Below are 14,137 nucleotides of genomic sequence, written 5' to 3' on the forward strand. Positions count from 1 at the left end.
TAGGTTGGAAACCCCTGAACTAACTGGGATGACCACTAAAATTCCTCCCTAAGGCAGAGTCATAGGCTGATGAATCTAGGAACTTGGGGGCACCCAGAGACAGCACTGAGATGCTAGGGATAGAGAAATCTCTTGCTCCAGCCCTACAACCAGGTACCAAGGGTCCAGGACAGCTGCTTCCACCTCACTGTGCTCACTTTGCTTTGATGAGTTGTCCACAGGGCTCTGTGAGCAGGCGGAAGTCTCCAGGGAGAACGTGTGACTATGCCATCAGCTGCAAGAGTTGAAAGCAAATCATCTAGATCCCAGCAGGCCATCTGGAAATGTGTCATTTTCAAATAGAGAAGTTGTCCAAAGACTCATTTTCGCTGAAACAAGTAGAGATAAATGTAGGAACTTTTGAAAGCTGCATTAACTCTTTCAGCCACAGGGTGTCATTTAGTTCAATGAAGCAGCTGTAGAGCACCTCAATAAATGATTGCCTCAGTGCATTCACAGGCATCCCTGTGGCCTGAGAGAGTTAATGCATTTTTCAGAAGGACTCGGGATCCATCCATCTCCCTGAGAAGTGAAATAGAATATTTGATTGCTGATATTTTTAATAGCATGATACAGAAGAAAGAGCTTCTATGAGCAGGTAGATAGGTTTTTCTCACTAACCCTAGCCCTCCTTTTATCTTGTTGTAGCAGAATTTTTTAAAAAATTAAATGAGATGATTATAAATATTTAATAAGCACAAATACATTAATAAATGTAATGCCTGTTACCAATGAGAGGCATTGTTATTATTTACTAGCAGAATTCATAGACACAAGGCATGAAATAAAACTGAAATTACAGTCTTCCTCTTAACCTCAAATCGTCATAAGCCAAGGCTTTAGAGTAATCATTTGAAGATTAGAAGCCATTTAGTTCTCTAACATATATACTACTCATCTAAACTGAACCCAGCTACTGTTATATGGATCTTTTAAATTAAACAGTCATTATAAACATAATAAAGTGAGCAAAACATAAAGCCTGTTTTTATTAACCTGGGCTTGGCTACATGAACCTTTTCTATTTTTACAAACATACAAGTTATTCACTTTAATAAGAAATTTACATATAAATATTGATGCCTCACCTTGAAAGTGTATGAGTGTAATTGTCCCAAATCACCCTGCAAACAGAAGACATGGGATTGAGTTCTACCTCTGCCACTTCTTGAACCACTTATGTAGCTCCTCTGGACGTCAGTTTGCTGCTTTAGCAATAAAATCATGTATCACCGGATTGTCCTGGAGATCAAGTGAGATAACGCTATGACAGACCTTCATAAGATGAGCCATCCATTATAGACCGTTAGAAGTTGTTTTTGAATATTGCAGTGGGTTCTCATTGGCACACAGGGACTGGAAAACCTATTTTTGTGTTGTTGCAGACAAGCAGAATGACGTGGAGATTCCATCTCCCACCCAGAAAGACAGGGAGAAAAAGAAAAAGCAACAGCTCATGACACAGATAAGCGGAGTGAAAAAACTGATGCATAGTTCAAGCTTAAATAATACAAGTATCTCACGCTTTGGAGTCAACACGGAAAATGAAGATCATCTAGCCAAGGTGTGTATGAGCTGGGTGTGTGCTCGTGTAGCTCTGCTTTATAGCAGGCAGATGTCTAAAAGCTCCTACTAGGAAACAGTGATCGCTTTTGCTTTATGATTAAATAGTATGATGAGGCTGATGTAGCCCGTTGTCCATTGTTGAATACCTAGTTAAAGGCCCTTTTTCTGTACCAAAGGACCATAATTTTGTCCTGAGTTGGGTCCATTAACCTATGAATGGAGAATCCTGTTGAACACATATTGGGAGAATCCAAGGTGAGGGCAATAGACAGGGCTGAATTACCCCAGAGGATATTTCAGAGACTGTATGCCAAGGACCGATGAGAAAATCTGCACTGATTGGCAGAGCTGAAGAAGAAATGGGAGAAATTGACAGCCTTGATCCTTGAGCCCAAACCCTAGTAGTGGAGGAAGGCTCAGAAAGAATTCATACCTCCTCTCGGAGGCCGTGCAAGGTGACTGCTGAGGTTCTCTCAGCCTTGTGAGAATATGAAATGAGAACAAATGAACATTCAGTGAGGGAGCGTCTGAAAGATGTCATTAGAAGAAGGTTGATTACACATTGGGCCAAGCCTCTGGGGAGAGCCTGGATCCCTTACTCTGGGCAGTAATTAATAATGGAATAAATTGCTCCTTTAATCAGATAATCTTGGAATAATCCCACAACACAGGATGGAATGATGTTTCTTTCAAGTCTTTCTGTGGCGCAGGAGCTCTAGGATGTAATGGATGACTAGCATCTTCATGACCTTTTATACTAAATCAGGGTTGACTTACACACATTCTAGCAGCTAAGTCTCCTTGACATGGCTCTCAGTGATAATAACCAAAGGGCAGAGGAGTTTCCCTGAGATTGCTTTCTAGCTGTTACTCATGGACCAGTGAGCAGAGAAGGGGAGAGACAGGGAAATGGGGCTAGAATGATCTCTAATCACTTGCACCTACTTCTGAAAGCAACATTGATTGAGGACTGACATACGGCAAAAAATTAGAGGTCAGCAACAAAATTTATCAATAAACACACATTCTCCCTTTTCTGAAAAATATGTACAGAACCTTCTAACCAGCATGAAGATACTCAACTTCCCAGATCATTCCATTTTCAAACGTTCATGCAACCAGAACACTCTAACTAGATACTCTAAAGACTTAGCCAACCCCTGTCCCCAGAATAAATAAAAATAATGAGGCATGTGAACAAAACTGTCCTTATTTCTAAATTTCTCTAATTTTGATGATAGGAGCTGGAAGACCTGAACAAATGGGGCCTTAACATCTTCAATGTGGCTGGATATTCCCACAATAGGCCCCTAACATGCATCATGTATGCCATATTCCAGGTGAGTAAACAGGAGTGAACGTTGGTTATCCAATTAGATGCTCTTTATGATTTTTTTCCATCCCAGTTTACTTTTCTGATTTGGTTTTTCTTCATTTTTGGACATCCACTTAGTTATTTTCTAATCCTTTTTGCCGCATAGGAAAGAGACCTCCTAAAGACATTCAAAATTTCATCTGACACCTTTGTTACCTACATGATGACTTTAGAAGACCATTACCATGCTGATGTGGCATATCATAACAGCCTACACGCTGCTGACGTAGCCCAGTCAACCCATGTTCTTCTTTCTACGCCAGCGTTAGATGTGAGTAGTTATGATCTGTTTTGCATACCCTGCCCATCCTCCTTAAAAAGTGCCATACAACATGTGATATATTTATAGAAATAATGTAATTAGATGTTTTTGCATACTGGAACTGGCTCTTTATTATGTAGAGCATGTATCAATTGGGTTATTAATATAAATGGATGACATTTCTACTTGCTCTCTCATATCAGAGTAACCTTTCCTTTACCTCTGTTACAATTGAAAAATTATTTAATTATCAAGCAGTTAATAGGATGCTCTATTTGTCATTGTATCTCTAGTACCTAATAAGTGTCCAGTTCAGCATTTAGTATATAGTATATCCTCAGTATGCATGTGCTGATCTGAGCTGCCTGCACCATCCCAGGTCCTCTGAGGGATAGCACAGAAATATAATATAAAATGTTCTATATAGTTCCTGTTAAGAATAAGCATCCATAAGCTTATTTGCCTAAGAATTCATAAAACTGGCTCTATGGATTGAAGGAAAAGTAACCGAAAAATCTAGAACTGAGGAATTAACAATGCTGAAGCAAAGAGGGACAGCTTTCCAACTTGTTAGACATCTCTCTCGAAGATGGCTGTGACTGCTTCTCTCACAGATTAATGCATTTGTGTATATCACTATAAGCAGCCCAGTGGGTACAGCAGTCCATGCTCTTCCTTGACAGATGGCAGTGGTGGTCGGGTATTTCCAAAATGTGTAGGCTCCTTGTGGGAAGGGACTGGCCATGCCCTAGCCAAGCCCACCTCTGCAGATTCAGCTTGGAAGGTGAAGAAAGATTAAACTGACCCCAACTCTATTGCTTGGGTTCCATATATTCTGAGAAATGAAATCCAAGAAGCTAAGACTGTTTTATAGCCCTGAAGGAAAAAAAAAAAAAACAGTATTATTTTTATGTTCTGTGTCAGTATCACACGGTGGGCCAACACTGTTTATCAACTGTCTGCTGCTGTTACCTACTGTGTGGCTGGAAATCGAGCATGAGAACCACAGATGTTTAGAGAAGGGAGAGTTCAATGTGTCCTTGCATAATTAGATTGAATCGAAGGGTCAGAAGATTTAAGTAACCACAGAGAATGATGAAAGACATTTCAGCCAGAAGCAATTTATACCTAAATAAATACTAGGTTTAAATCATTGCATACAGGTAGGGGCAGAGGAGGGAGGCTTCACGGGATGGCATGAAGGAGTTGAGCAGTTGGCATTAGGTCTCATTTCTCAGAAATGTCCTCAGATCTTGTCCATACTAATCACTGAGTGGATAGGTATTGACTGAACGGATGAACGAATAAATGTGTGAAAGCTCTGACCATGCTACAAATTTAGCTTTAAGAAATAACTTACTGGCAGGCTTATACATCTGGAATTTGGCCTTAGTTATGCAGCCTGAAAGCATAGGAAGCTTTTTATAGCAGAGCAGAGCCAGTCTGACGTGCTTCTTTGACCACTATATGTGCTTGTGTTGCCTAAGCACCATCCTGTTATACCACTTATCCAAGAAACAAATATCAGGTACCACCTGATCTCTCACCATGAGCGCTGTGCTAACGCCTTCCCCGAGCCTCAGCCTGCAGGCTTGATGTGGGCGTGGGCTCTGACCACCAATCCTCTCACATAAGAGACCTTATGATGATGGACAGAATCTACATTTAATTAAAATAGTATATTGAGACGTTGTATAGATCAACAAACCATCTTTCTCCCAACAAGAATGAAATGGGGTACCTTAGTATGAAACTAATTAAGCAGGATAGGCAAATGGAACGTGGAGTTCAGTGCACTCATTTTGCCCTGCAGGCCGTCTTCACAGATTTGGAAATCCTGGCCGCCATTTTTGCAGCTGCTATTCATGACGTTGATCATCCTGGAGTCTCCAATCAGTTTCTCATCAACACAAGTGAGTTCTCCACTAGAACAGTCATTTGAGATAATTGTATGAGTCACTGCTTCATTTTTTTCCTCCTGATGTTTTCATTATGGATAATAATGAGGGTAATAATGAGGTAATCCTTCCATTCCACTCAAACTGGTCAGACCTTTCCTGGATACTGTGTCCAGTCTAGCAACATCACTTTGAGCTGCGTGGAGAACTTGGAAAGGGTCAGATGGGAGCCATAAAAAGTACTCAGTGTTTGGAAAATGCAACATGTGAGGAAAGAGTAACACATGTGGAATTATCCAGTAAGGATACGGAAAGGCTTGGGAATAATGTGGTAATGATTTTTTAGGATTATGCAGGGCTCTCACACAAAGCATGGTGACCCACTAGTGTCCCTCTCTACTGAGGGAGCAGGTTCAAACGTTGTATCTGAGCATGGGAGCCTCCATATAGAAATAAGACTCCAAGAAAAAGCTTCCACAATTCAGGATGGAGGGTCGGGTCATTAAAAGTCTCACACACTCTCTTCCAGCTTCATAGGTTTGATTATGCACTGGTCTGTAGTATGGATTGGTCTGACTTCAGTGACCTTCAAGGGCTGGCCCATCCTTAGGATCCCAAGCCCTACTCAAAGCTTTTGTCATGCTCGAAATATTTAGCATCCATGCTAATGAAAATCCATGATTTTTCCCAGTTAATGTACCACTTCCAAATGCTGAAAATCTAAGTACTTTTTTCTTCTGAGAATACTGGTTATCTTGTTGTGGTCAAGATTAACATCAAGTGCTGACGGTTTTAAGAAATATTGGAGCTACTTGCTGTGAAAGAGCCCTTATCATACTTTATCATCAGGATATTTGAATGACTAAGTGTGAGGTACCTTGGTTTTTACCTTGTTTTTCTACTGAAAGAACGTAAACTTTGGGCAGCTGCTTGTCTGTGTGGGTTATATCAGCTGGTCTACTGTGGTGTCATGAACCATTCCATATATAGGCCAGTTAGCTTCACACAGAAAAATGGTCTTTCTGCCAAAGCCACGTACCATAAAAAGCCAGCTTGCAGAGCTATGCCCTTGATCACAGGATGAACAAGGCAAGAGTGCTGAAACCACATCACATATCCCACCACCTTTTCTGAAGATGTAACTCAAAGCACACTGTAAAAGCAATGGTTTATGAGTAACAACACCTACAATTATTAACATATTATCATCACTTGGTTATCATTTTGGTTAAGAGAAAATGTGGCTTCATGAGTTTGATGACCATGTTCTCAATTGCAGACCATGGCGCTGCCTAACAAAGGTTGTCTGTGATTCTTCTGTGTGAAAGGCAGGCTAGAAGCTGTAGTTTAGGTAACTAGATAATGCAGTTTCTGTTGTATAGGGCCATAGGGCAGAAACTGGGATATCAAAATTGTTGTAAAAAGTTATTGTTTTGTTACCATATTTACAGAAAGCTCCAAAGAGCTACATTATTTGAATAAAGTGAAATTTTACACTCACACCATTATCTTCTTTGAAAATCCAAAACTCACAATTGATGGAGCTGGGAAACATATCAAAAAGTGAGATAATGTGAAAAATTTTAATACCTTGGGTAAAGTTTAGTGGCATTTTCAGTCTGTTCTTTTTCCAAAGCACACATTTGTGAGGACATAAGGGAAGTTACAAACTGAGATAAAAATAGGATTAATTGCTTGGGAATGCCCTTACCTAAAATGTCAAATTCTTCATCTGAAGTGAAAAGGAAAAAAAAGGATTTTAAAAATACTGTGACTTTTAATCAAAGAGAAAGTTTATGAGCTAATATCTACTGGAAACTTTTTTTTTTTTTTTTTTAACTTAGGAACTGACTATTTCTCTTTGTAGAGGGAGACTCTGCTCTAATAGAAAATGACATATGGGGTCTTGGTTCTTAAGATCATATGGAGAGAACTAGATCTGATTTCACACTGAGGTAATTCCACAGTTTGAATTGTATCCCTTTTTATTAAATCATCATTTTCCTTTGTTTATTAGATTCAGAACTTGCTTTGATGTATAATGATGAATCTGTGTTGGAAAACCATCACCTTGCCGTGGGTTTCAAACTGCTCCAAGAAGAACACTGTGACATCTTCCAGAATCTCACCAAGAAGCAGCGTCAGACACTCAGGAAGATGGTTATTGACATGGTAAGACTTTGGTCTCCCTGTGTTCCTCACTTTTGCTGGAAGAGAAAATCCATCTCCTTGATAAACTGAGTTTATTGAGAGTTTCCTTTTTTTTTTTTTTTTAACCTCAGGTCTTAGCAACTGATATGTCCAAACACATGAGCCTGCTGGCAGACCTGAAGACAATGGTAGAAACAAAGAAAGTTACAAGTTCCGGTGTTCTTCTCCTGGACAACTATACTGATCGTATACAGGTATTTGACAGAAGCCTTTGATTTAACACAAAGCCACACCAAATTAATGACGCAGCAATTAGAAAAAGAAAAACAAGTTTACTGAGTTGCATGTCCTAGGTTACAACTAAGGCTTTGGGCTTATTTTAAGAATGAGCAAAGGAAAATGGACATTCAAGTTGATTCTCTAATTTACGAAGAAAAACAGAACCCTATTTATTGAGTTGCTTAATTCTAAAAATAAACAGCAAAATCTCTTTATAATAGGGTATACGTGACTGCTGATCCCAAAGGCTCATGTTTGGACATAAATCCTACTGACTTGAACTTTGTTAGGTCTGTTTTGATTATACAAATTGCCCTCAGTTGGTCTCCTCTTTCCACAAGTGGAAAATATGAAGACATCTACTTTGAGTAATTCTTTGCATTTTTTCCAAACTGAGGAGAAGAAACCATGGCAGCATCTGACCTCTAATGTCCCTTCCAGTTTTTTAATTCAATGACTGTCAATCAAAGAAGACATATTTTCCCTTTGGGGACTCTTATAATGGTAAATAACCAACTCTGGCCAGCACCATTGTAATCCTGCTTTTTTGGTGCAAGCACCATAATTATAATGCAACTAAAATGTTCTTGGGTCTGGTACCAAGTGTACTAGTACGAGAGGGATGAGATGTTCCGGTAGTATTTATACCTCATTTTATGGGATTTCCAAAATTTGATGATTTCAGGTCCTTCGCAACATGGTACACTGTGCAGACCTGAGTAACCCCACCAAGTCCCTGGAATTGTATCGGCAATGGACAGACCGCATCATGGAGGAATTTTTCCAGCAGGGAGACAAAGAGCGGGAGAGGGGAATGGAGATTAGCCCCATGTGTGATAAGCACACAGCTTCCGTGGAAAAATCCCAGGTATCTAATATAAGGTTTCAGAGTTTCTGTGAGCTCTGCTGATGGTTGAACTGGAGGGCTCTTTCTAGCTGTTTTCTTTTAAATATGTGTGTGTGTGTGTGTGAAATTATAAGGAAGCAACTACTTTATTTAGTTCCATTATGCTCATGACTCATTCGCCTTCTGCATTACACTCAATTTCACAACAAGGAGATAAAGCAGTCTTCAGAAATCCATCAAAGTTTGGACTGTGTATCCTCAGTTTAGATCATTGTCTACGACCTTAACAAATCCTGCTGATTTAACTGAATGCTGCTGTCTCCTTCATCTCATCCCTCTAGGTTTCCCCCAGCTCTGTCTTTACCCTCCAGGACCTCTGCTTTTCACCCTTGTTTCCTGTTTTCGTTGTCTCTCCATAATCATGCACACTGCTACCATCACCAGAGGTGACGAACCTCATTCCCACACATCTCTCTGCCTCATAGTTGAAGCGCTGTCCTGTGTCCCCTTCCAAGGTCACGTCTACACTTCTGAGAGCATGCTGACATCTTTTGGTTGTGTCCAAAGCTACAAACTCTCTGTGTGCTAAGGACTGGGGGGACATTACACTGTAGGCAGGGAGATGCAGAAATGCCCCAGATGCCGCTAGCTGCAAAATATGTAGCACTAGATAGTATCGATATTCTTACAAAGGCTTCAGGGCCGGCTGAGATGCTATTTTTTTCAGGACAACAAACTACCTGAGCCAGGCAGTCATGATTAAGACTATGTCTCTAGGCTGCCCAAGGCCTTTTTCACAAAAGCATTCAGAGTACTTTTTGTTAGTGTTTATCCTCTTTCCCCACTACCTTCTACTCCCAAATTTACATGTAGTTATAATATCAATGTATAGTTCCTTTGCAATTATTGTTGTGTTGCTTTTTAAAGAAACCCAATCAAATGAGTTTAAAATCTGTAAGTGCTCTGAAGGTCTAATATGCCATAAAAACACGTGATAACATAAAGTTAGGGCCAATTCAAATACCCTAATGCCTTAATTAGAACAAGATATTCATGAATTAGTTAATTAAATAGCGTATTGCCCTTTTGTTAGCAACAGTGGTGTTTCGTATGTATATGATGTTCTGTGTGGTTTTCCACACATTTCCCATACGTTATCCCATTTGAACCTCCAAACAGCCTTGTGACATAGACATAGCAGGTATTTCCCCAGTGTGTCAGGTGAAGAAGCTGTCCTCTTGTTCCAGTTCACCCAGCTACCCTCCACCCAAAACTATTCACTGTCCATCACTGAGAACAGGTCTCACTGTTTCCATGATGTTGTGGTCCACCCTGGTATTTCCCACAGATGGGGAATGAGTAGTCTGGCAATGAAGCCCTTGATTTGTAGAGTTCTCTCGTCCCAGGGCCTAGGAAATAAGCAACTAGAGGCTACCTTTCAAAAAAGTGCTGAACATTTAGCAGAAGCAGAACAAATGAAGAAAGCAAATGACGGCACTGCGTTCAGCTGATTGAATTTTCTCCATTGCCTTGAGCTTGTTTTTTTCAGGTCCCTGGAAAACACCTTGAAAATAGTCTCTAAAAACCACTAAACATACATAAAGAAGTAAAAGGGAGGAAAGAGGAGTGGGTGGAAGCAAGAGAAATATCTGAATCATCCACAGTCGAAGTTCTTGTAATCAGTGCAGATCAGAGATGCCCTGACTGTGGTATGAATTCTGTTTGTTTAGGCTAGGGAAACACCAGAGAAAAGATAGATAGATAATAGGTAGATAGATAGATAGATAAAAGTCACATACGACTAAGGTTCTTTGATATGGTACAACTTTGATGTGTTAAATAACTGGCCCAAATCCAGAATGTTAATAAAGGGAAGTTTCCAGCAGTGTGGAAAGACAGCTATGTAATGCCCATGGGTGCACAGAAGTTGCCTTTGCTCATCTACCCCTGAATCCCTACCCAGCATCTCTCCAGCTCCCCAGACCATGACAGGGGAATTCCATTCCCTGATTCAACTAGTGCCTATTCTTTCTCTCAGCCTGTTCCCACCCCCAATGTTTCCTGTTTGTCCCACAGTGGAAAGGTCAGGATAAGGCCACAGAGCCAGCTCATGCAGGATGCATAGCCCCTGTGTAAACCATAACAGAGCCATAAGCTTCACATTTCTTCACAGGAACACTAGCAAAGGAACTGCTTAATTGTCTTTATTTTTCCTTCTTTCTCCTGATGGAAATGACGGTATGCCCTCTGGATCTAAAACAATTGCAGACGTGTCTGCAGAGGGGATATTTGTTTGTTTAGGGACTTGAAGTGTTTTCAAGTGTTTTACCTACGTCGTCTACAAACCAAAAACATTCCACAGAACCTGAGACATCTCAGAGTCATACGAGGCCGGCTCCCTTTCATTTTAAAACCGTGGCATATTTTAAAGTTATCAGGGAAAGAATGTTGAGTCAGAGCTCAGTAGACCTGGAGCTTCCTTCTTCAGAGAATGACTCACAGAATCCAATGAGTGACAAAGTCATTCCCAGCCAGGGTTACATCCAGACTTCTTACCTGGCAGACGTCAGAGGAAAAGTAATCAGTTCTAGTGAGACCAACACAGGCTTTGGGATCAGACAAAGTTGGGACTGAGTCCCATCTCCACCACTTACTGGCTCTGTGATCTCTGACAAGATATTTCATCTCGACGAGTCACAGTTTCCTCCTTTGTGAATGGTGAATAGCCATACTTACTCTGCATGATTAAGAGTGATAATGTATATATTGTGTTCAGTGCAGGATGCACCATATAATAGGTACTCAAATAACAGATTCCAGTATTATTGACCTCTCTTGGGTTGTTGTGGCTCTTTCTTTGCATGCAAACCAGGACGGCTTGTTTGGTGTTCCAGGGCCCATCACAATAACAGATGTGTAACCTTCTTTTTCTCCAGGTGGGCTTCATCGACTACATTGTCCATCCGCTGTGGGAGACCTGGGCGGACCTGGTACAGCCTGATGCCCAGGACATTCTGGATACTTTAGAAGATAACAGGAACTGGTATCAGAGCATGATACCCCAGAGTCCCTCCCCACCACTGGACGAGCAGAACAGAGACTGCCAGGGTCTGATGGAGAAGTTTCAATTTGAACTGACCCTCGAAGAGGAGGATTCTGAAGGCCCCGAAAAAGAAGGAGAGGGCCACAACTATTTCAGCAACACAAAGACACTCTGTGTGATGGATCCGGAAAATAGGGATTCACTGGGAGAGACTGATGTAGACATCACAACAGAAGACAAGTCCCCGATTGACACATAATCTCCCTCTTCATATGGAGATGAACATTCCACCCTTGACAAGCATGCCAGCTGTATGGTAGGGCCAGCCCACCATGGGGGCCGAGGCCTGCACGGGACAAGGGCCTCCCGGCCTTTCCAGTTACTTGAGTTTGGAGCCAGAATGCAAGACCAGGAAGCACATAGCAGCTCAGGAAATTCCACAGTTGACTTGCCTTGCTTGCAGGCTTAGTGGGAGAGCTGAAGGTTTCTGTGGTTCTGGAGGCCAAGTTCGCATCACAACCGAATGGCTTGAAAATGGAAGACACAAAACTGAGAGATTTTTCTGCACTAAGTTTTGGGAATCTGTCCCCTCTAGTGACTGAACTGACTGACTAATAATGTCATTTCTATATCTGCTCACCTGTCCCCTTGTCTGCCAACCTGTGTGCCTTTTTTGTAAAACATTTTCACGTCTTTAAAATGCCTGTTGAATACCTAGAGTTTAGTATTAACTTCTACACAGATAAACGTTCAAAGTTGACATAAACTTTTCTGACTCTTTCTGGGGGAAAAAAAAGGAAAGAAAATGGTCTTCCTTCTTTCTTGGGCAATATCTTTCACTTGACTATAGTTACTTTTGCAAATAGAAAGGCTACGCTTCTAACCACATTCAACTTCCTTCTCCTGTGGTCCCAAACAACTCCTCAGTTGCCCTTATAAAGTATCTCTGTTTGCCTGCTTCCAACAGTATTTTTTCTCCTCTAGAGTTGCACTTTTTTGCTGTAAACAGAATAAAGTTGAACAAACTAAGGGGTAGTCATGTTGTTCCCAGTAACAATCTGTGTAGAATTCAGCTTCATGAGCAGTTACCCTGTCGGGTCCCGAACCCCTGTGCCACTGGGGTTGCACAGTCCCCATCCTGTTCTCTTGCGCCCCTCTTCACGCTAACACCAGTTACACCGTTTCCAGTTTAATGCTGCCGTCTTTCTCTTGCACTGCCTTCCACGCTATCACCTCCATTTCTGTTTATAACCGTGTATTTATTACTTAATGTATATAATGTAATGTTTTGTAAGTTATTAATTTATATATCTAACATTGCCTGCCAACGGTGGTGTTCAATTTGTGTAGAAGACTCTGCCTAAGAGTTACGACTTTTCCTGTAACGTTTTGTATTGTGTACTATTATAGAACCTGAACATCGCTGAAGAGAGACATACGGGCCCCTCACCAGTTGGGTCTGCCCTTTTCCCGGTCTGAGTTGCTAATACTGCTCAACCCTTTCATGAACTGTTTTGGAAACGGGATTCTCACATTAGATACTAATGGTTTCTATTGAGCTTTTACTTTTGTATAGTTTGATAGGGGTAGGGGGCAGTGGGATGCGGTTTTTACCCCTGTTTTATCCAAATCTGTACACATGAGTTGAGTTTTAACTGGGTTCTACTATAATTGTGGCTTCGGTTTAACAAGAAACACTACATTCAGTTTAACAAGCAACTCACAGATGGTTCTCTGGAGAGTCCCCAAACTACTGACTTTGAAGAGGAAGCCCCCTGCCTGCTGTTAAGCAGGAATGTCATGTTCCAATTAATTACAAAAGAAAACAATAAAACAATGTGAATTTTATAATAAAATGTGAACTGACGTAGTAAATTATGCAAATGTGAAGCTTCTGATAACACTTGTTAGGCCTCTGAGTGGCTTCAGTCTCTGTTTGTAAAATCTATTTCATGCTTTCAGTTCAGCATTGTGACTCGGTAGTTCAAGAAATGGCACAAATGTGCATGACCAATGGGTTTGTATGTCTATGAACACTGCTTATTTCAGGTGGACATTTTATTGTTTTCCAAAGTTTCTCACAATGTATGTTATAGTATTATTATATATTGTGCTCAGATGCATTCTTAAGAGACTTTTATATGAGGTGAATAAAAAAAGCATGATTAGATTAGACTGTAGGCCCAATTATTTTGTGGTTAGTTCTGACGCATTGAAAGCAGATCTTTTTTTCCTCTTCTCTCCTACCATACCCCACAGAGAAAACTACCCACTTTGCTTGGCCAGCATCACAACTAAAGTTTCATAATCTGTGTCCAAAAAGTCCCCTAGCTTGAAACATTTATTTTTTTAACAACTGTTCAACTAGCTCAGTGGTACGAGAAGGGAGATGATGAATTAAAAGAAACAAAGCCACTTTAAGAATCTGAAGAGTTTAATCTACTGGATGAATAAAGGGAATCTCCAACTTGGCTGGGTCCTCTAGAAAAATGAATCATAGCACATTAACTTAATGTAGTCCGATGGTCCAACATTAGCTTAGTGTAGTCAGATTGTCCCATTGATTCATCTGACACATGAAGAATCTGAGGTCCAAAGAGTCACCTTAAAGCACAATGCAAGGAGTGATGGCTGACACTCATGGTCATCTCAGTGATCCATGGAGTCTCCTGTTGAT

The 14,137-nt window shown here is 40.8% G+C and overlaps 1 protein-coding gene across 3 annotated transcripts in view; it reads left to right on the plus strand.

Annotated features, from left to right (window-relative positions):
- PDE4B (phosphodiesterase 4B) overlaps nucleotides 1-13,630 on the plus strand; it is a 618,793-nt gene extending 605,163 nt beyond the window's left edge. For 2 of the 3 annotated variants that reach the window (XM_065885988.1, XM_065886051.1), the window contains 8 exons: nucleotides 1,425-1,603; nucleotides 2,847-2,945; nucleotides 3,087-3,251; nucleotides 5,056-5,155; nucleotides 7,158-7,312; nucleotides 7,423-7,545; nucleotides 8,256-8,438; nucleotides 11,354-13,630. In XM_065885988.1, coding sequence (XP_065742060.1) covers nucleotides 1,425-1,603; nucleotides 2,847-2,945; nucleotides 3,087-3,251; nucleotides 5,056-5,155; nucleotides 7,158-7,312; nucleotides 7,423-7,545; nucleotides 8,256-8,438; nucleotides 11,354-11,719 — 1,370 coding nt within the window. In that variant the 3' untranslated portion in view covers nucleotides 11,720-13,630. The remainder of the gene's footprint in view (nucleotides 1-1,424; nucleotides 1,604-2,846; nucleotides 2,946-3,086; nucleotides 3,252-5,055; nucleotides 5,156-7,157; nucleotides 7,313-7,422; nucleotides 7,546-8,255; nucleotides 8,439-11,353) is intronic. The other variant, XM_065885940.1, reaches the window with a different exon arrangement.
- The last annotated feature ends 507 nt before the right edge of the window (nucleotides 13,631-14,137 follow it).

This window comes from Phocoena phocoena, chromosome 1, assembly GCF_963924675.1.
Source record: "Phocoena phocoena chromosome 1, mPhoPho1.1, whole genome shotgun sequence".
In the NCBI taxonomy this organism is placed as follows: domain Eukaryota; kingdom Metazoa; phylum Chordata; class Mammalia; order Artiodactyla; family Phocoenidae; genus Phocoena; species Phocoena phocoena.